General features: G+C 39.0%; 1 protein-coding gene across 1 annotated transcript in view; it reads left to right on the forward strand.

Moving 5' to 3' along the window:
* The window catches only part of HIBADH (3-hydroxyisobutyrate dehydrogenase), an 89,838-nt gene extending 68,439 nt beyond the window's left edge, over positions 1-21,399 (forward strand). The window contains exons 5-8 of the mRNA XM_027724570.2: positions 3,952-4,085; positions 4,666-4,742; positions 11,645-11,801; positions 20,405-21,399. Coding sequence (XP_027580371.1) covers positions 3,952-4,085; positions 4,666-4,742; positions 11,645-11,801; positions 20,405-20,563 — 527 coding nt within the window. The 3' untranslated portion in view covers positions 20,564-21,399. The remainder of the gene's footprint in view (positions 1-3,951; positions 4,086-4,665; positions 4,743-11,644; positions 11,802-20,404) is intronic.
* Positions 21,400-21,666: the final 267 nt, after the last annotated feature.

A 21,666-nucleotide genomic window follows, 5' to 3' on the forward strand; every position in this document is an offset into this window, starting at 1 on the left:
AGTAATCAAACTGATTGAAACTAAGCAGTGTTAATGATATAGCTAAAGAGCTAAGACTTTTTGGGGGGTTTTTTTTTTGGAACTGGAAACATCAGTGGCAAATTGCAAGACTTTTTCCAACAATGTTAAAGACTGTTGCATAAAGCATGGAGAAGTGAATATGGAAGGGCAGAGTGTTACCAAAGTAGGCTGCTTGGTCTGGATGCTAAAACTTGACGTCATCTTCAAACTGTCTGAGGATAGCTGTGACCAGCTGCTGTTGTCATATGAGGGCTCCCAAGTCTCCATTCCCATTTTTGTCAGAAATTGTGAACTTAGGAACTGGTCTGCATCAGGTTCACTGAGCAATCAATTAGCAATCAAAGTGAGAAGCACCTGGATTGAACTTACCTCACGAGTAATGCAGACAGATGTGACAAGAGGCTTTGAAAAGCAGTTCTTTATATACTCTTTCTGATAAAAGAAATTAATTTTTCAGATCTTCATCCAAAACCCTCTAGTACCCAAGTGGAAAACCAATCTCCTAGTGGGTATGCCATACTGCAGTGCTACTCTATAACTTCTCACCATATTTTTTTTTCCCAGAGTAATTTTTTTGCATACCCCCTCAGTAGCTAGATCTGTTATCATATTTATCAGCAAACTTGTTCCTGTCAGTTTATATCTTTGGGACAAACTCTGATGCTCTATGACCAGCTGACTTAGAGTTGATCTGCTGCTGTGACCTCCTTAAAGGATTCTGCACATAGGTGTGGGATACTATCCTAGAGAAGCCAAGCAGGTATAAGACTGCAGCCATGGGCTCCATCAGTCTTGCTTTGCAGTGGAGGAAGAAGTCTTAGTGCATCCTAATCACAGGTACAGTTTCTCTGAAAATCGTTCCCTGAGGATCTGAAGAGGGGTTTTGTATTTTAGAAGGAACAGATAGATTCTGAAGGACTTTTGACCCCGACAGCATAAAACATTATGTTAGGTGGTAGGACTTCTTTAAAAAACTCAAAATATGAAAAATAATCATTAGCTTTTTTTAGTTGCACAAGCTGCTCTGCATCTTCATTGCTCTCTTTAATGTTAGAGGCTGATAATACTTTACTGGCTTGTGTTGTTGGGATGGAATCTGTGATTGTGAAATAAAGCCGTGCATTCTTGTATAATGATTTTTTTTATTTCTATTTTTAGATGAAGTTACAGTTCTTGTACTCCTAGACGACATGCCAATTTTTTTTAATTGCCAGTGTTATAAATTTGCTGCATTGCTCCTTTAATTCTGATAAAATAGTTGATAGTTGGCAAGAACTGTAGATGATAAAATTTACCGTGAAGTAAACAGGTTTTTGTTTTTAAAACAAGAATTTTTCAAGCCTTCTGCATTTTACAACAAATTGCTTTTTTTTCTACCTAACTGATTTATTTTTTCTTCTTGAAATGTATTTGAACAAGTGAGGGAGTGCAGCTGTCAGAAGATTAACCAGCTGAAAACTATTGTCAGCATTAATTTTGCTCTAATAAATGAATCTCTGAAGCTATTTAGCAGTCTGTAATCTAGATACAAGGCTATTGACCTATGATGGATAGTACTGGATTTTGTTTGTAAGCTTTGACTTAAATTGTCTACTTAATTTGCTGCAGGTCAGATCACAGGATTAGTGGTAAAGGCCATTATGTGGTTTGAATAAAAATAGCTAGAGGAATGGAATGAAAATCATTGTGTTTATTAATGTAGCAATCTTTGTGGTCATGTACATACCAGTGAACTGGTAGCCAAGAAGACAACAATGATCTGTTTGTGCTAGCTCTAAATCCATGCTTTGCTCTTGGACCAGTTCCTGTGAGTTGCCTGGAAGGGACTTGTTCAAGTGAGTTTAAGAATTGGCTGCAAATAGGATGTCTCTCAACCTGGGCAGGAAGATCTTCACCACCATATATATTTAAGTACCTCGACAGTATTCTATATATAGACTGATTGTTTTTTCAAAACTATGGGTCTGACTGAGTTTTTCTGGATGCTCCAGTTCTGGACTTACCAGCAGAAAGACACAGATTTCCTGGAGTGAATCCAGCTATGGCCCATGAAGATGACAAAAACTCTGGACTATCTTTCATATGAGGAGAGTCTGAGAGAGCTGAGACTGTTAAGCATGAAGGGTAGGCTCAGGGGGGATCTTATCAATGTGTATCAAAAGCTGATGGGAGAGACTGAAGAAGAAGGAGCTACACTGATAGGACAGGAGGCAATGGACATTAATTAAAACACAGAAATTCCATCTGAAACACACAAAAACACTTTTTTGCTGAGAGGGTAGTCAGGAAAAGGTTGCCTAGAGAAGCTGTGGAGTCTCCATCCTTGGAGACACTCAAAAGCAGACTGGACATGGTCCTGGGCAACGTGCTTCAACTGTCCCTGCTTGAGCAGGGGGGTTGAACTACATGATCTTGAGAGGTCCCTTCGAATGCCAGAAGTCCCATGATTCTAGCTTCTAATATAGGTTGAGCAAGTACTTCATCAGTGGAAGCATCTTTACTGTTGCCTATTTTTGCATAACTGGTAGGTATTTACTCTTTTTGAGACCTTGATCTACGAAATTTGTCTGAAATTCTTTAGTGATTTCAAAAGATGGTATATGCTGAAAGGTGGATGGGGAAAATAAACAGTTGGCAGATAATGAAAGGGGCGTTTTTAGACATAGTCACAGAGAGCAGTTGTACAGAGACAGTGAATCAAATGAAATTTGTATTGAAAAGCAAATAAAAATTCATCAGATTATTCAGTGTGAGGAGCTGCAGTGTAACCGTCCTCGATGTTGTAAACAAAGTCCAAAACTGACCACTTCTTTAGCTGTGTTGCAGCACTTCAGAGCACTGTACCTAACTGAACATGTTTAATTCGAAAGTTGGTTGTTATCTGCAGCTGTACATCCTAACAGGTTCATGTTTGTTGCATAGCACAGAAAATTTATAGTGGCTATGCTTCTTTCAAAGTGAAAATTAGGGAGGAAGATGATTTGTTCATCAGTTTAGGCCAAATTTTTCTAGCTGTTATTAAATGCTGAGGATGAGGAGGTTAATAATGTATGAGTAATTCATATTAGAATTAGACTTCTTTTAAGAAATAGAATATTTCGTGGAGCTGATAAATATCACATGAAAAATTTGCTGGAGTTGTGCTTATCGGAACTGCATAATCAAAGAACTATGGTGTTTGCTTACTGAACTGTGGTAAAGACAGGACAGACTACAGGAATAAAACTGGGAATAGTGCGTCTGTGTGCATATGTGTATGAATAATTTTTACATTGTCTTTTCATAGTTCTTTACGTCATTGTATGTGCATTAAGTTTATAGGAAACTAACTTAAAGTTTTTCAAGATGAATTTTGCTTCAGAATAGAAACATAACAAACTGCAAAGATTCAGAAGACTTGGTTTTATATGTCTATGTCTTTTAGCTGTTCAATTATGTGAAAACCAGGAAACATTGATAAAAATTAGCATAGGTTTAGAAAGGGTGATAAAAGCAGAGATAAAAGCACTATTACTTTGAGCAGTAGTTTGTCAATGGTCGTATGTGAAGAATAGTTTGACAAAAAAGAAATTTTATTTAGTAATTCAGATACAGTGAATTTTGTGGAGTGCAAAGTTGCAGGAAGAGTTGATTGTTTCTTCATATAAACTATAAAAAGTGACATTGCCAGTTATATGTAAGTCTCATGACTTCTTTATCCACTATTGAGCCTGGAAGATATTGTGGCTTTATCTCCATCAGATGTTTGAGAATTAAGATCACTGATCCTCTGAGTACTGAGAGTATAGGCTTACTTTTACACAGAATTTGAGATGTTCATCGTAAGTGCAGTGTTAGTATTGCATCACCAGACCCTTACTGATAAGACAAACTACTTAAGTTTTTGGGTTTTCTAATAATGGTATTAAATCCAATGTTGTCTTGATTCAGGTGTTGGAGCTGCTCGAGCTGGAAACCTTACTTTCATGGTTGGTGGAGTGGAACAAGAATTTAATGCTGCCAAAGAGTTGCTAACATGCATGGGTTCTAATGTGATTTACTGTGGAGAGGTTGGAACCGGACAGGTAATGCTTTCTGAAGGGTTAATTGTTATCTCAGTCTTACGTTTTTCTGGCTTTTTCTCTACTGATACCTACTCTTTTATTTCAGGACTAAATGCATTATAATATATCCTCATACTTCATACTTGTTTGCTTGTTTACTTGTCTCTAACTATGTGTTTATAAAATAACCTCATGGCCCTTTTGTCCAGTATGTTGTATAGCTTCGTACCAAAGTGTGATTGGTGTTTATCCACATTGGCTTGTTGAGATTATACTACTTAAAGGAGGATATTTTAATTTTGTTTCTTCTAAATTTAGATTTACTGGATATTCTGAAGGACAAAGAGCCCCTACATTCTATGTAGGGGCTAACTGACTGACCTTCTGTACGAAGAAAAAAAGTACTTCTTAATCTCTGAAGGAACCATAGAGCAGCTTTCATTAACTGTACTATCATAGATCTGTGCTTACTGGTGCTACCTCTAGAAGAGAGCTGCCAAAATGTATTTGATCGTACAGTGCTGAGCCTAGTTAAAGATGATTCTTACATGTTAGGTCTACGAAAATGCGTGAACTAATTGATGGTTTCATGACATTTCAGGCTGCAAAGATCTGCAACAACATGCTCTTGGCCATCAGTATGATTGGAACTGCTGAGACTATGAATCTTGGAATCAGGTTTGTTTGATTTTTGTACGGGATTGAAGCATTTTTTCTGTGTTTACAGTTTTCGTGTATTATGGTTGATTTTGCTGAGACAATGATGATTAAATGGCACAGATAAACTTTTGCAAGAAGTTGTCTTATAAAGTTAATAACAGGCTAAAGGGATTATTTAATAAAGTAGGGGTTTTCAGAATGGGAATATTTTCTTGTATTGGCTGTTGCATTCTGCATCTGAAGTTACGAATTTATTTGTTCTGCTGTAGTGCAGTGTGCAATAATGTTTGTCTTGTATTGTAAACATGCAGAGATAATACAGAGGTAGGTTTTTGTTTGTATTCTAAGCTAATGTACAGTTTATTCAGAGTATTACACTCCCATATGGCTCTCATTGGCTCTGTTTACTTTGTTAAATTGTTCCAAAATATATTGTAAAACAAAACTTGTACTACAGTATGTGTATCAAATTAAGATCTAAGCATAAAACAGAACATCTACCTTTCTTTGACTTTTTGAGTGCAGTTTGTCCTAATTGCCAAAACTCCTAGCTTGTCAAAGAGCTGCAGTATGCTCCTCTGCATTCTTGTCAATGCTAAGATTACCATTTCTTTTCTAGCATGTGATACTTCTAAGTGACAGCATATTCAAGCAAAATTATTTTTACTTTCCAGTTGTAACCTATTTATTTTGCTGTGGCTTTTTGATTTTATTTTCCAATAGAGTCCATGCAAATACCAGTTCCGTATCACAGTATTTGAAGCTTTCATAAATTCTTTTAGCCAGATCTGAATAATTTGCAAATTTATAGACAAAGAAGTCTTGTGTTTGCAATTGTGTATCTTTTAAGGGTTTTCCATGAATTATTTTTCTGTGCAGTTGCATCCTTAAAATTTGCCTGTTAAAACTACAGCTATTGTAGATACTTATCTACTGGGCTCAGCTGTGTTCATGTGGATTTGATACACTATAAAAACAGTAACAGGGTATCAAATGCTTAAAGAAATAAAAGGAACACCTACATATGTGCATGTACATGAGACAATGTAATGGATTCACATTTCCTCTTAATTACCATATCAAGATGCAGTTGTTTTATTGAATTGCCCTTGTCTCAGATGTTAGACTATCTTGACCTATTAAGTTGTCATGTTGTAATTGAGATAAAAGAGGAATTTGCTTTGCATCAGTGCTAATTGGTTTATCAATATCCTGTACCATTTACATTTTAAAATTGAGAGTCTGTAAAATACTGAAGCATGTCTGCATCGAGGCATAATAAAACCAGTAGCATTGTTTACAACTATTGTAATCCAGTGTAATCCAGAAAGCTTTCATCAAGTTCTGCTTTAAGTCATGATTCACTTAATAAAGCATATGCAACTGATTTTTTGTTATAGTTTTATCTACGTTTGTAGCAATGATTAGAATTAAAATTGAAGGTAAAATAAAATCAAGAGGTTTGGAAGACAGATATTCTGGGCATGTAAACCCTGTGCAGAGCAAGTTGATGTCTGCAGTCACTGTAGCTTGAAAGTGTTTAGGATTTTCATTTTTCATTTTTTCCTTTTCCAGTTTAAATTTTGCCTGAATTTGTATTCAGCATTTGTAAGCAAAAGTCCAGTGACAATATATAAACCTTCCTACCCTACAATCAAGATTATCAAAAAGGAACTGTATTTATTATAGAAGAAACCTGCAGATTGTAATCAAAATTATACAAAAAGCGTAATCTCATTTAGTCCAAAACTGCATGAGGCTTAAGACAGAGGCAGTAATTTAAAGCCTTATGAAGTAATTTAGAACCCTTGCATTGATTTTAATTTGCTGCGATTTAGATGCTGGAGAAGATGACTTCTGCTTATATCTAGAATAAGAGCTTCCCACTTTGGGTGTGTAAAAATTTCTAATGTGCAAGTTAACACTTGTCATTCTAATTATAAGAAGTTTTACTATAGCAGTAAATTTATGATTTTTTTTTTCCAAGTCTAAAGCTCAAAGGATAGTGTGGTTGCCTAGTCTGGAGAGAGTGAGAAGCTGAGCTTGATTTATTGAATTGATGCATATCTAGTGAAAAAAGTGTGGCTCTGACCTAATAATGATAAAGGATACTGAATATCTAAATATTCAGAGTAGGAATTGTGGAACTTAGACATGTTCGTAACTTTTAGATAGAATATAAAATGTCTTTATATCATTCATTGTGTGTGTCTGCTGCATCATTTAAATTGAGTTTTAGGGACTTTGGATAACTATTCAAAATATTGTTCTCTGAAGTAGATATAACTAGAAAGTCATATTACAACACCTCCATCAACTTTGAGCTTAAATCTTCAAAACAATGTGATGTTAATTCTGTTAATAAACCACTTCGTCTGTAATGTTTTCATAAACCAAGCAGTCTAAGTTTGCATTTTCTGAAGTAGTTAGAGTGACTGGTTCATTAATTTCAGATTTTTAAATTACATTATTTATTTTATATTTGAAATTATAGAATTTTTCCAAAATTCAACATAAGTAACAAATAGAATGTGGTGAGGGGGAAAAAAACCACAACATTAAAAAGTCCTACAATAAACTCCCAGAAAAATGGGCAATATTGCTGTGTAATTTTTGTGTTTATATTCCACTTGCTTTTCTACTTTAACATCATCTTTATTTACTCATCATCTTCATTTACTAATGAAGATGTCCATTTTCACTGGAAACTATTTGGATTAGATTGCATAAATAATTTTTTAAAAAACTCCCATCCTTAGTTCTGCCCAATAAAATGCTTGTTTTGTTATGTTTAGTTTTTTCCTTTACTTTCCTGATGCTTTATGAATGTTGCTAGTAACAATTAAAAGGTATGGCAGACATTTTGGAAATGAATTTGCATTATCATTTGTATTTTCTTTTCTAGCATGTTGGTGCAACTTTTCAGGGGAAAAATTTTGAGTAGATTTTGCTATGCAGTTTTATGGATAATATGCATATTGCAAAATACTTACTGACTTCCTGTGTCAAACCAACATACAGAGTACATGTAAGCTTCACAAATATGAAATAAAACATTAAGTGCTACCATCCACAGTTAGAAACTATTTGTCTTTTTCATTTTGCTGATCATCTCAGTGTCAGTAGCTTTGTTTTACTGAGCCCTGAGTTCCAGTGAAACAATTTTTCATACCAGCAAAATAAAGCTCAGAAATTATATATTGCTGATACCTGGTTTGTGTTTAGGTCAGTTGGAAGTTGCTGCCTGACAGGCAGTTTGTGGTTCCTTCAGAAACTGGCTGCAAAGTCTCAGAGAAGGGCTTATGTGGTGGCACAAGACAGGACAAGATTGCTTAATATAGTTGGGATATAAGGGACCAGGAAAGCAGTAAGGGCTCTATGGCAATAACCTCACTGCAAAATCACTTTTGTACTTCCAACAGTAGAGAAAATTATCTCTCTGAGGAGGCAGTGGCACCCAGATTTCTGCCAAAAGCTGGAAATACAACTCCTTCCTACGCAATTTTACTGTGTGTGGATTTGTGCTTTTTTAGATACATAAGGTGAAAAGATGATAAAAGAACTACTTCTTCTTGTGCTGAGTTTAAACATAGTCTCAGTGTCTAAGTTTGGTTTCTGTGAGCACCCCTGTGGATGCAAGAGAGGAGCAGAAATGAGAGTTGACACTGTAGAGAGGAGCAAGTGCTACAGGCTGAGGAATGATTAGCCATGGACACACTTGCACTGCAAATTTTAGAAAGAGTACCTTGAAAAATAACTCCTCCAAGAAACTGTGGCTCTGCTATCTTTGGCATGGAGCTACAGCTAAGTCTTGCAAGGGTGTAGTAATGACACTGGAAAGCACTTACCTTGTTTAAAATGCCAGTGACCAAGTAATTTTTAACTGTGGCAGAAGGGTCCTACCTTTACATAATACTTATGGAAAGCACTCTGAGATGGGAAACTTTCAACAGTTTGACTACTTCAGTTGCTACACCTTAAAATGAGACCAGGATGTGCCTTTCTTGTGAGACACTATTTCAGTTTTTGTATCTGTTCCAGACTGAACTTTTGGAGGAGCATATTCAGTATCTGGTTTTGTCAAAGCTCAGCAAAACTTGAGTTTTGAGCAGTGGCCTGAGGGGATCCTATTTTAACTTTTTTTTTTTTTTGGTATGTGTGTCCCTTGCTGAGTTTCTGCTGTTCACTTCATTAGGAATGTTATTGAAGAAGCATTGATTTGAGGGAAGCAATTGTTTTTGCTTTATTATAAGTACAGTTAATACATGGGCTTCTTTTCTGCTTATAAGGGAGAAGAACATTTTGGTAATTGTAAATTCACACACACATGCACAAGCTCTTCTCATGTCCAATGGCAAGTTGTTATGGGGACTGGCAGACTGTCATCATTTTGATAGCTTGAGCAGTATATCTCTTGAACAGCAATGGAGCTCTTATGCAGAGAGTATCGTATGTTCCCAGCCAATTTACAGGGAAACAGCAATAACATTTTATCATGGTTGAGAGCCCAGTAGCTGCTTCCTATTAAACTTGCCCTTTCAGATACCTGTCTTGGATTAATTTGTTGATTTCAAATGGAAACTCAGTCTTCTCCACTGAAGCATGACTTTCTAGGATAGACTCTTGCTGAATGACAATTACTGTATATTCTAGCTGGTTTCAGACCATTACAGGCTTTGGGCACAGTGGAAGACAGAGGACTTCTTCAGTAACTGATTTTAATATATGTCTAATTTTAACTGTCAGTTATATATGCACCAGTGGATGAATCTTCAGAAAGATGAAATGCAAAGCACTTCTAACTTGCTCTTATTAATGGTACACTTGCTGAAAAGGAGGAAAAAAAAATAGGTTCAGGTCTCCCGAAGAGAAGCTGCATGGTGTTTAAGAGCAATGAATTTTGAAGAAGCAGGGATACAAACTATCTTCCTTTTTCTTTTCAGAGAGCAAAAACATGCCAGATCTAGTCCAAGACAGTAGTTTACATATCTGTGTAATACACACATGTTTTTAAAAGTATACTTTCACAGAGAGGTAGTTGGAACACTGTAAGAAGAGCATTCTTTGGGAGGGTTATATGTGTTTTGAAATAATAAGCTCTCTGTCTTGCAATATACTCACAGCTGTAATTAGGGGCCTCTGTTTGCAGCTAGATATGGCACAAATAGGCTCTATATTGTTAAAAATACTGATCTGGATATAACAATGATAAGGAAACAAACAAGCCAAGAGATTTGTTTTGGGGAAAAAAAAAAAGCAACCTTTGTATATTTGCAAGCTTAGGCTTTGAATGCTCCCACAATGCAGGGGTTTTTTTATTACAACAATTCAAGCTCTTATTCAGAGTGGCTTTTGATGAAGACTTTGATGCATTATGCAAGATAAAAGTACAATTTATTGTGAAAACATATTGGTACTGAAAAATACTTTTTTTTAATAAATGGCCACTGAAAGCATTCAGTTGAATCAGAGGGTTGAAAAAACAGGGGAGGATAATAAAGCTTGATCCCATTCAGGCCAGCAGGAGACTTTCCATTGAATTCCAAGGGTTGCTGCAGCAAATCATAAATAAGAGTACACAGCAGTAGTGCTAAAAAGCTATCTGAGGTACAGAAAATGATCTTGCTTTGCATTAGGATGGCAGAATTGCAGGAGGCACATGCCATTATAGAAATAGGAGCCACCCTATGTCTGTCTTAAATGTAGTTTTTCAAATCCAAAATGCCTACTGAAATAAATAGACATGCATTTTAGCAACTGTTCCATTGGTAAGCTTTTTTCATCTATAAATTAAAACTTTGAGTGATACAGTGCCCAGAAGCAGTGTTAGGCTATGGAGATCTGCAGAAGTCTGTGGTGTAGGAGCTAATGTAAAGAACATTGAATTCTATAAAAAACCCTTTGTAGAAGATTGTGATATATTTAAAATGTCCTTTTCTCATCTTGGATTGTTACTGGACATAATGCCCTTGCTTTCTTTTTTGTCCTGAGCATAGCTGAACATTTGTACAGGGCCAGATGAACTGCTGCTGCTCGTCCTTGGTATAAATGGAATTGATGTAGAATTACACCTGCCATTTACTATCAGCATAAATGTGAATTCATAAGAGGATTAATTTCCTATAATATTGAAGAATTTTCAGGGTCTACACTGAGCAGCAGTTTATGCCATCGTCTCTGTGGTAGAACAAATGACGTTTCTACTTGGACAAGCTTTGTTTTATCAGGATCAGTAACCTTATCAGCAGTTTACCCAGAACTATAATATATGTTTGCAAATAGATAACGTGTCAGAGTGAGATGCAGACTTGCCTCATAAGCAAGAGTATATAATGAAGATTTAATAATAGCAAAGCCACAAATGTACAGATGTACGCAATAGTAATATTTTTTGCAAAGTGTAGCATTTTTATTCACATTACTAGAGCAGAATCATTTGCGTCACCTTGTTTACTTCAGAAATGCACTGGCATTCACATATAAATGCATCACACAAGTACTTTCATGTTGCCACGCTTCCTTGTAAATTTTTTGTTTTGTTTAGAGAGTATAATTTTGATATGAAGAACAAGTATATGACCAAGTAGGTAGCAGAATAGAGAATGCCTTTTAGTAATTGAAATACCAGGGAACTACTGTTCTCAGAGGACCTTTATTTCTCCTGCACTTTCAAAATTGCTGGGTGAAGAGGATTTGCTTAGTGCAAAAGGAAAACGACTCTGAAAACCTATTGCTTAAATGGTGGATTGATGCTCCTTAATTTAAGATACAACATCCCTGCCCCCAATATCAATACTCTGTCATTTTTCATGACTTATAATAAAGGGAGAGGAATGACGGTAGGGTTCTAAGATATAAAACAAGTCACCCATGTCTTGTGCATTTTGACATTACCACTTCTCTTCCTTGACCTTTGACAGATTAGGCCTTGACCCAAAGCTGCTGGCCAAAATCCTAAATATGAGCTCAGGTCGCTGTTGGTCAAGCGATACGTACAACCCTGTTCCTGGAGTGATGGAAGGAGTACCGTCTGCTAATAATTACCAAGGTGGCTTTGGAACAACACTCATGGCTAAGGTACGTAACACTTGCATGTGAAGTATGTGCAGTTGCTTCTCTCTGGGCTTCTTACAAACATTCTTCTTAGTGAAAATTTATGATTACAGGATAATATGTAGGGGAACCCAGCCTCTTCCTGTAGCTCTGAATTAATGAGTTGTTTAGGGAGCTTTTCCTTAACCTCTAGCTTCTTTCTAACCACTGTTACTGCTGAGCCACTCATTGGGATTATATACACTGTCTTTTTGAGTTTTGCCTTAAAAAAAGGAGTCCTAGTGGACTTATGTGTAAGGTGAGCATTCAACAAGCCATTTAGGTGCCTCTTGCGTGACTGCTCTAGAATTTAGGAGCCTAAGTTCAAGAGAGAATTTGGGGAATCCAGGTGATTTAATTAGTTGCTAATACTGGCATAAGCATCTCGGATTTTGGGCCCACTTTCTTCTAGATGTCTAAACTGTGCTGTTGGGCAAGCTCTCTAGCATCCCTGTCCTTGCTAAGCCAATTGCTTATGTGCTTGTCCTTCTGCCTAAGGCCATTTTGAATGCAGAAAGCAAACAGATTTCAACCCACATCCCTACAGGCTGATCTTCTGCAGATATCTACATCATGAGCCCTCCTGAATTGTCTTAGTGGCAGAAACCGTACTTCTTGTGAATAATAACCTAGTAATCTAAATTACTAGAAGTACTTCTTCTCCATGAAGTGGGAGTTCTGGGAGTTAGGGTCTTCTCAGCATGAACAAGTTGAAAACCTGCTGTTACCCATCCCAGGAGAATCTTGACTGTTCCAGGAAAAGCACTGTCCTGAGTCACTCTGTGGTCAGGAAAGCAAAGCTCTTAGAGGCCAGAGGAAAGTAGGCGAGGAAGTCAGGGCTCTGCACCCCACTGATGAGGATGCACAGTTGGAGGAAGGAGCTGTAGAACTAACTGACTCTTGAACTACTTCTGAACTGAGCACAATGATTGCCTGAGGTAAATTATAAAATCAGCCCTGGAAGAGATCTCTCATCTAGGAATTGTAAGTGCAGAAAATAATTTCACACTGAATATCAGTTTCATGGAGATACTGTTCTGAGGGAGGCATTTTAGTTCATACAGGCTAGGTTTTAGGCATACCAGTTTATGAGTGCTCCCAGCTGGTTAGGTATCCTGTCCATCTTCAACTCTTCCACAAAGAGTGGAAATTTAGCACTTAAAACTAAAACAACATTCTGAAAGATGATGAACAAACTCAGATATTGACATGCAAATCTCTGAAGTGCTGGAGCTCCTGTATATCATACCTGCATACCGATACTGTTCCTGTCATTTCGCAGTTGATTTAGGACAATTGGTGCATTTGCACATTCAATGAAATTAGACAAATTCTGTCCAGAGTGGGTCCAGAGTGTTTTGCATGTGGTAGCATCGAAAAACTTTGCTAATGCTATATGGCTCAAAACCCTTCAATGGCTGACCCGCTACATTTTAAGTTTATGGACCAATGATCAGGTACTTTCATTTCTTTGAGGGATGTGTTAAAATATTGGCAAATAGGAGTTTTTACATCATGTTCATGCCATTGAACATAGGGGACAATAAAGTGGTGTTTAAATTACTGATTTATAAAAATGTTAGGTTATTGTTTGGAGTTTGCCAGAGCTATTGATTAGAGGTAAGCAACCCGATCTTGATCCTGCCTCAGAGCTTGTTTCCATCTTGTGTGCTGGTTCCAGAATCTGTTCTGTCTGTTATGCCTTGTTTCACACTGCAATCTCTTGTCTCATAATTCATACCTCTTAATCTTGTCCAGAATAACCTCACAGTATAAATGTGTTAGGAGCACATATTTCCTTCCCTCTCTTTTAAGTTTCTTTATAAAGGTTTTTTTTTTTCCTTTGGTCTACTTCTAAGGGGGACCAGTATCTCTCCTGGAAGCTGCCCTGAAAGATATTACTTTCATTGGAGGAATAGCAGCCTGGCTTGTGCCTGTTTAAACTGCTAGCTTTTGGTTGTAAAGTATCAGTGATAACCAAGAGGAGAGTTCCTCAGAGTCTGTAATTGCTGTTCACCTTTTTTGACTGCCTCTCTTGACAGTCCTGAAGAGTGAGTGCCTTCTTTAGGCTAGAATCCTCAATAAGCAGGAAAGACATTAAATTCCTCTCATGCCTCTTGAACAATGCTATGTTATTCTATATAGATGGAAGATTCCTTGAATGAGTAAGTAGCCAAGACAGCTGATCACGTTCAGGCTATTATTTGGTGCAGTGGTGACTTCTTTGAAGACACTACTCCTTAGTTCATGGAAAGACTTTTGCTACTATCCATTTCATGTGATATATCATATAGTTTGTGAATTGTTTGAGATGGGGATTTTTTTATGGGAAATGCAGAGCATGATTTTGCCACTTAAGAATAGAAAAGTACGTATTCAAAGGAGAAGGAGGTAGTGAAAACCCTGAAAATATCTAGGAGTGCCTCAGTAACAGTCACTAAACACAGTTAATAAACCTCAAGTTAGTGCTCACGTATCAGATATGGTAGAAGTCAAAGGCTTTCTTAAAATATTTTGTCAGCAATGGATCTCTCAAACAAAGCCACAGGATCCTTATTTTAAGTATTTGGGTCAGAAAAGTTTTCCAGAGACCTCTGAAAAGCTGTTTGGTCTTATAATTTGATATTGAAACATAGAATTTAGTCAACTTGATATGAAACCTGCTCTAAAGATTTTGCATTGAAAAGATCTAGTTTATTTTCCCACACCACCTTTGTGTCCAAGGCATTGCAGGCCAGAAGTTCCATCTTTCATTGACAGCACAATTGCTAATTAAATGTCAACTTTGAAGAGCTGAATTTATATCATATTCTTCTTGGGTCATGTCAAGACAGCCTTTGAGCTTTATTCCAAATGGCAGATTCATTTACATCAACTGCAAAATAAATGTAAGGAACCAGGTAATTCCAAAGTAAGCATTGGAAGCAGATTGCAAAAGAGAATCTGTTTCCCTATTCCAAGCTGAGAAAAAGTGGTTAGAATATTCAGTGCACTGAGATATCTGGAAGACGTTGTCAGTTCCAAAGAGTATGAGAGGAGCCATAAACTGTGCTCTCATTTTTACTTTTTCAGATAGGGAATGGAGTTTAAAAAGCAAAACAACTTTCCAGCACTTCAGAGTCAGGAGTCCTTGTCCATTTAACTGCTGAAATGTTGTTAAATGTTTCAGCCATTTTGGAACCAGAGTTTCATTATTAAAGTGAACAGACCTACTTTATTGGTTTATGAGTGGTATTCCCCAATTTAGTACTCACTCTGAAAAGAAAACCCACGAGCCACTACCCTTCTCCTCTGGTGAGAGACACAAAAGGCAGAGGTTGAGATAAGAACAATTTACTGGAAACAGCAATGAGATAAGAAACTAATAACAAACATGTTATTATGGAGCAGATCATCCTCAGTGCAATCACACAGCACCTACAGGATGGACAAGGGATCAGACCCAACCACCATAGGTTTAGGAAGGGCAGGTCCTGTCTGACCAACCTGATCTCCTTTTATGATCAGGTGACCCGTCTGGTGGATGAGGGGAAGGCTGTGGATGTGTCTCCCTGGACTTCAGCAAGACCTTTGACACCGTCTCCCACAGCATTCTCCTGAAAAAGCTGGCAGCCCACGGCTTGGACAGGGACACTGTGCTGGGTTAGGAACTGGCTGGAGGGACGGGCCCAGAGAGTGGTGGTGAACGGTGCTGCATCCAGTTGGTGGCCGGTCACTAGTGGTGTCCCCCAGGGACCAGAGTTGGGCCCAGTCCTGTTTGTATGGCCAGTCTTCGCGAGCGAAGATTTGGGAAAGGTCATTAACCCTTCGAGCCTGCGCAGTGGATTTTTTAGGTGAGACACAGTGTGCACTGAACTGAGCCCACCCTTTAATCCTGAGGTTCATCTATCGGGGCCGAGCAAGCTTGGACAGTGGCAGTGAGGTCCTCTGGACGTAGGTTTGTTTAGAGTGACCTTCTCTTGGATGGATGGCCTTACAGGGCTGACGAGCTCCATCTGCCCGGGGGAGTTTTTCCCTGGCTGGAATCGAACCCGGGTTGCAGCGGTGAGAGTGCTACAACCTAACCACTAGGCCACCAGGGCTCCCCTCCAGTCCTGTTTAATATCTTTATTAATGATTTAGATGAGGGGATGAGTCCATCATCAGCAGATTTGCAGGTGACACTAAACTGGGGGGGAATGTCGATCAGCTGGAAGGCAGGAGGGCTCTGCAGAGGGACCTGGATAGGTTGGAGAGTTGGGCTGATTCCAGCGGGATGAGGTTCAACAAGGCCAAGTGCCGGGTCCTGCACTTTGGCCACAACAACCCCATACAGCGCTACAGGCTGGGGACAGAGTGGCTGGAGAGCAGCCAGACAGAGAGGGACCTGGGAGTTTGGATTGACAAAAAGCTGAACATGAGCCAGCAGTGTGCCCAGGTGACCAAGAAGGCCAATGGCATCCTGGCCTGTATCAGGAACAGTGTGGCCAGCAGGTCCAAGGAAGTGATTCTTCCCCTGTACTCAGCACTGTTGAGGCCACACCTGGAGTACTGTGTCCAGTTCTGGGCCCCTCAGTTCAGGGTGCTGGAGCAGGTCCAGAGAAGAGCAACGAGGCTGGTGAAGGGACTCGAGCACAGGTCCTATGAGGAGAGGCTGAGGGAACTGGGGTTGTTTAGCCTGGAGAAGAGGAGGCTCAGGGGAGACCTCATCACTCTCTACGACTATCTGAAAGGAGGTTGTAGCCAGGTGGGGGTTGGTCTCTTTTCCCAGGCAACTATCAGCAAGACAAGAGGGCATGGTCTCAAGTTGTGCCAGGGGAGGTTTAGGTTAGATATTAGAAAGAATTTCTTTCCAGAGAGGGTGGTCAGACATTGGAATGGGCTGCCCAGGGAAGTGGTGGATTCTCCATCCCTGGAGATTTTTAAAAAGAGACTGGATGTGGCACTTAGTGCCATGGTCTAGTAACCGCAGCAGTAGTGGATCAAGGGTTGGACTTGATGATCTCAGAGGTCCCTTCCAACCCAGCTGATTCTATGATTCTATGTACAAAGAGAGGGTGATTTACATGCAAAACACTCACCAAGTCTGGGACAGTGAAAAGCAATGGTGAACAGACCCTCCGTCCATCAGCTTTTCCTTGTCCTCCAGAAAGGAACATGCTTTCTTCCTGGAAGTAAGAGAGAGTGCCTTTCCCCTGCCCCTGACAATGACGTAAGATGATATTGAATAACATTAGGGTCTTGACCATGCCCATAGGGCTCCAGGCTCTGCCCCCTCCCAGCTACTGTGAAAAATTAACTCTGTCATTGGCCAAAACCAAGACATTTATGAAACTCTATTTATGCTAGAAGTCTATTCAGAATTTTCAGGGATTATTTCTGTGAATGTCCCTTCCCTAGTTTGGAGTTAGATGATTTTGCCATTCTAATATTCCATTACGTGATTTAAGCTTCCTTGAATAAAAGGAATAATATGGGACAGGTTTCACAAAGAGCATTTATAAGAAGCTAGGAATATGTCATAGAATATCTTATTTTAAGTGAGGTTAAAGTAACTGTTCCTAGATTTGTCATGGCATCAGTCTTTCAACAGAGTTGCTAGACAAGAAGAAATGATCTGCCCTGATGCAGATGAAAACTGTTTTGGATCTTGTGTCATCTAAAATATATGTTTTTCCATTTTCCTAGATCTTGAAGTCATTCAAGGGTAATAGGAAAAGTAACTGTAATTCTGATTTGTATCAGAATGACCTTTATAGAGCCGATTTACAGATCGAAGTGACATTTAGAGAGTAGAGTAAGATCTTGAATTTCCTTGTGCTAATTCAAATCCAGACACACAGAAAGTAAAGACCTGTCTTGTAAGTCATTCCTGAGAAGTCAAAGGTGCTCTCAGCAGTATTACAGTCTCTCAGTTCTTCTGTATCAAAGATGGGGTCCATCTGTCAGAGAAGGAGAAGAGCATCTTCGGTTACAGGCTTGTGCAGCTGGTGAAGAGGGCTTTAAACTAAACTTGCTGGAGGAGGGGAACCTCCATCCATCCCACTCCTACCAGTTTGATGCCAGTGACAGCAGTAGCTGCCCAGAGCCTGTAGATGGATTGCAGGTCAGCAGGAGAGCACCTGAAGAGCAACACAAAGGAATTGCAGCCAGTAAATTGGCTTCATCAGAGCCCAACTTAAATGACTCTATGCACATGCTGTGTGCGTGCCTGCAGGGCTGTGATCTTGTTGGCATCATGGAGACATAGTGGGATGGCTCCTGTGACTGGAGTGCTGGAGTGGAAGGATTATGGGCTCTTTAGGAAGGGCAAGCAGGTAGATGAGGAGGGGATGTTGACCTCTATGTCATTGACCAGCTGGAGTGCATGGAGCTCCTCCTGGGGATGGATGAGGAGCTGACTGAAAGCTTATGGGTCAAATTAAGGGGAAGGCCCTGATAGAATTAAATTTGTCCAGATACTTCAGGGGCAACAAGAAAAGCTTCTGTAGGTACATTGGTGATAAAAAGAAGACCAGGGAAAATGGAGGTCCTCTCCAGAAGGAAACAGGAGACCTGGTTGTCTGGGATTTGGAGAAGGCTGAGGTACTCAAAGGCTTTGACAAGTGTGAGAGGTGGGCCCGTGCAAACCTCGTGAAGTTCATCAAGGCCAAGTGCAAGGTGCTACACTCAGGTCAGGGAAATCCCAAAGCACAAATACAGGCTGGGCAGAGAATGGATTGAGAGCAGCCCTGGGGAGAAGGACTTCGGTGTGTTGGTTGACAAGAAGCTCAGTGTGACCTGGCAATGTGCACTTGCAGCCCAGAAATTCATACACATCTTGGGATGCATCAAAAGCAGCATGGCCAGCAGGACGAGGAACATGATTCTCCCCCTCTGTCTGCTCTTGTGATACCCCACTTGGAGTGCTGCATCCAGCCCTCGGGCCTCCAACATAAAATGAAAAGGGACCTGCTGGAGTGAGCGCAGAGGAGGGCGATGAAGAGGGCTGGATCATCTCTCCTGTGAAGACAAACTGAGAAAGTTGGGGTTGTTCAGCCTAAAGAAGAGAAGGCTCCAGGGAGACCTTCCAGGACCTATAGGAGACCCACAAGAGACGTGGAGAGAGGCTTGACAAGGGCGCGTAGTGACAGGACAAGGGGTAGTGGCTTCAAACTGAAAGATTTAGGTTAGATATTAGGAAGATGTTCTTTGCTATGAGGGCCTTGAGGCACTGGAACAAGTTGCCCATAGAAGTTGTGGATGCCCTATCCCTGGAAGTGTGTGTTCAAGACCAGGTTGGATGGGGCTTGGAGCAACCTGGTCTAGTGGAAGGTGTCCCTGCCCATAACTGGGGGGGAGTTGGAACTAGATGATTTTTAAGGTCCCTTCCAACCCAAACCATTTAAAAACAAGGAAAAAAATCAGTCACTCAACAGATTCTATAAACCACTATAGTTCTGGATGGACAGGAAATCTAGGGATTTCCTAGTATCACTTGAGAGGTTCTTTTGCATCTTTCTTGGAATGTGGATGACAAATTTGATTTCATTAACAAGACCTTATAAAGGCAGCCTGGAGTGCAAGTGCAGGCATTACTTTCTTACTTAGACAAGAGATCTGTTTATATATACAGGCCCTTTTTAGTGCTTCCTGCTTTGGTTGGTTTCATGTCTTATTCAGCTTAGAGTTCAAGGCATCCTCCAGCCTAGCTTGTCATTTTGGATAGAAATGACTATAGCTGACTATTTCTGGCTAACCATGGTTAGTCGTAGTACCTGGTACTCTCCTTTGGCTTCTCTGCTATTTGTTTCAGATTATGACTGTAATTGAAATTGACCAAGGACTCTTGGAGGATAGGTTTCAAATTCATCCTCTTTGAACCTTCCCTCCCTTTTTTGCCCCAAATTTAGTGTTTAAAATTGCAGTGGCATTATTCTCTGTATCCCTTTATTAAAGAAAGTCACTAAAGAAAACTGAATTGTAGCAGACCCAGGACAGTCCCCTGAGGAACTCTCTAATACACCCTTCCAGTTAAGGCTCCAAACCGTTTATATTCACAAAGGAGCCTATGCTTCTCATTTTGCTATTAACTGGTTACGTTACGCTAAATTTATGTATGCTAAGTGGCTTCAATTTTCTTGTTTTTTAAATTCCTTCTGCTTGATTCGTAACTAGTTTCTAGAAATAAAGAAGTCCTCTTGCCCAAACAAGAAAATGATGCTATTAGAACTATGTTCTGAAAGTTTCAGTGAATAGCCAGGGAGATTTTCTTTTTGGAGATGACGTAACACAGTGGGGAAGAGTCTGAGTCTTGCTACCAGGTTAGATAGTGATCTAGAATCTTAAAATTCCTCCTGTTCTTAAGGTGGTTGTCTGCCTGGAAAAGTTTGAGGTTTTTCTGTTGAATAACATTGAATTACTGTTTTAAAGAATAAAAACTAAATAAGACTCACTTCTTCCAGGATAGAAATTTTAAGGCCGGAGTATTGTATTTGTTGGCAGTAGAGTTCTTGTCACACTAGAAGCCAAATAACTTATAATATGTACATGTTTATTTATTGTTACTCCTGTGACTTTTTCTCTTTTTCTTTCCTTCCATTCTTCCTCTCTCTTCTTCCTCCCCACAGGATCTTGGCTTGGCCCAGATTTCTGCCACTAACTCAATGACACCAGTTCCTTTGGGATCCCAGGCACATCAGATCTACAGGATGATGTGTGCCAAAGGCTATGCCCTGAAAGACTTCTCAGCTGTGTTCCAGTTTTTACGTGAGGAGGAAACCTTGTGAGCTGTCCTTTGGAAATGGACACAATAACAAAACACATTCTTTTATCCTTATAGCTCGTTTGAGAAGTTTGTGGGTTTAATCAAGTACTGTGCATCCTGCTCCCATACAGACTAATCATCTTTGGTTGTCTAGATTGCAACAAACTCCAGAGTTTCGTCATAATTCTTGAAAAAGCAAGTCACAGGAAGGAATTGTTTGGCAACAGCCAACAGCAAGTCCTTTTTTCTTTTTTTAAGAACCATCAATTTTTTTTTTTCACTAGATGCAGTAAATAAGAATTTTTTTTATTAAACACGTAACTGTTTGCTTTTAAAATAACTTACATTATGGCTACAAAGGTAGTTGAATCATGAATAATAAGAGAATGTTTTATTGTGATTTTATCATATATAGTGATCTATTAAAATTTTAAATTAATACTTTATGGAAAAAGGGAATATTTGTTCAATGAAGAAACACAGCTTGATATGGATATTTTTTTTTTCCTTGGACCTACTAGCCTTGGGTTGATCAGAAGTGAATTTGTCCTGGGATTCAGGTTGCAGATTAAGTTTATAGGCACTCGTTTTAAGTGGAAAGCTGTTACAGCATGTTTACCTGATAGACTTAGTTAAAATAATATAGAATGTGTGTCCCTCTTGTAAAGTTCCGTTATTGTATTTTGCTAACCCAATTTTATATTTTCTTGTATTCTGTCACACATTTTCAGAACCCAAGATGGGCACTTATCAGAAGTTCTAACAAAGTGTACATTCGTTTTAGTTAATTACTGAATTATTTTAAATCTAAACAAACCCCATTATTTTGAAAAGAAATAAAATCTATACTGGTAAATACTTGCTGTATGATTATTTGCATTTTGTTTTGATGCTGTCTTGTACACACAGTATTAACCAAAACTTGTACTAAGTGGTCTTATTTTTTAATTTGCTTGGTTTTCTACAGATTACCAGCTTATCTTGCAAAACCAGGCTTTCCAAAAGCTCTTGAAGAAATGCAGATGGTAATATATTTGCGTATGTATTACCTTAACCATTTACCGTCTCCTTGGTCTTGCAAGAGTACAGGTACACACTTGGCTTTATAACTACTCATGTTGATTT

This window comes from Pipra filicauda, unplaced genomic scaffold (genome assembly GCF_003945595.2).
Source record: "Pipra filicauda isolate LSUMZ 115617 unplaced genomic scaffold, ASM394559v2 scaffold84_size4826128_pilon, whole genome shotgun sequence".
Lineage (NCBI taxonomy): Eukaryota > Metazoa > Chordata > Aves > Passeriformes > Pipridae > Pipra > Pipra filicauda.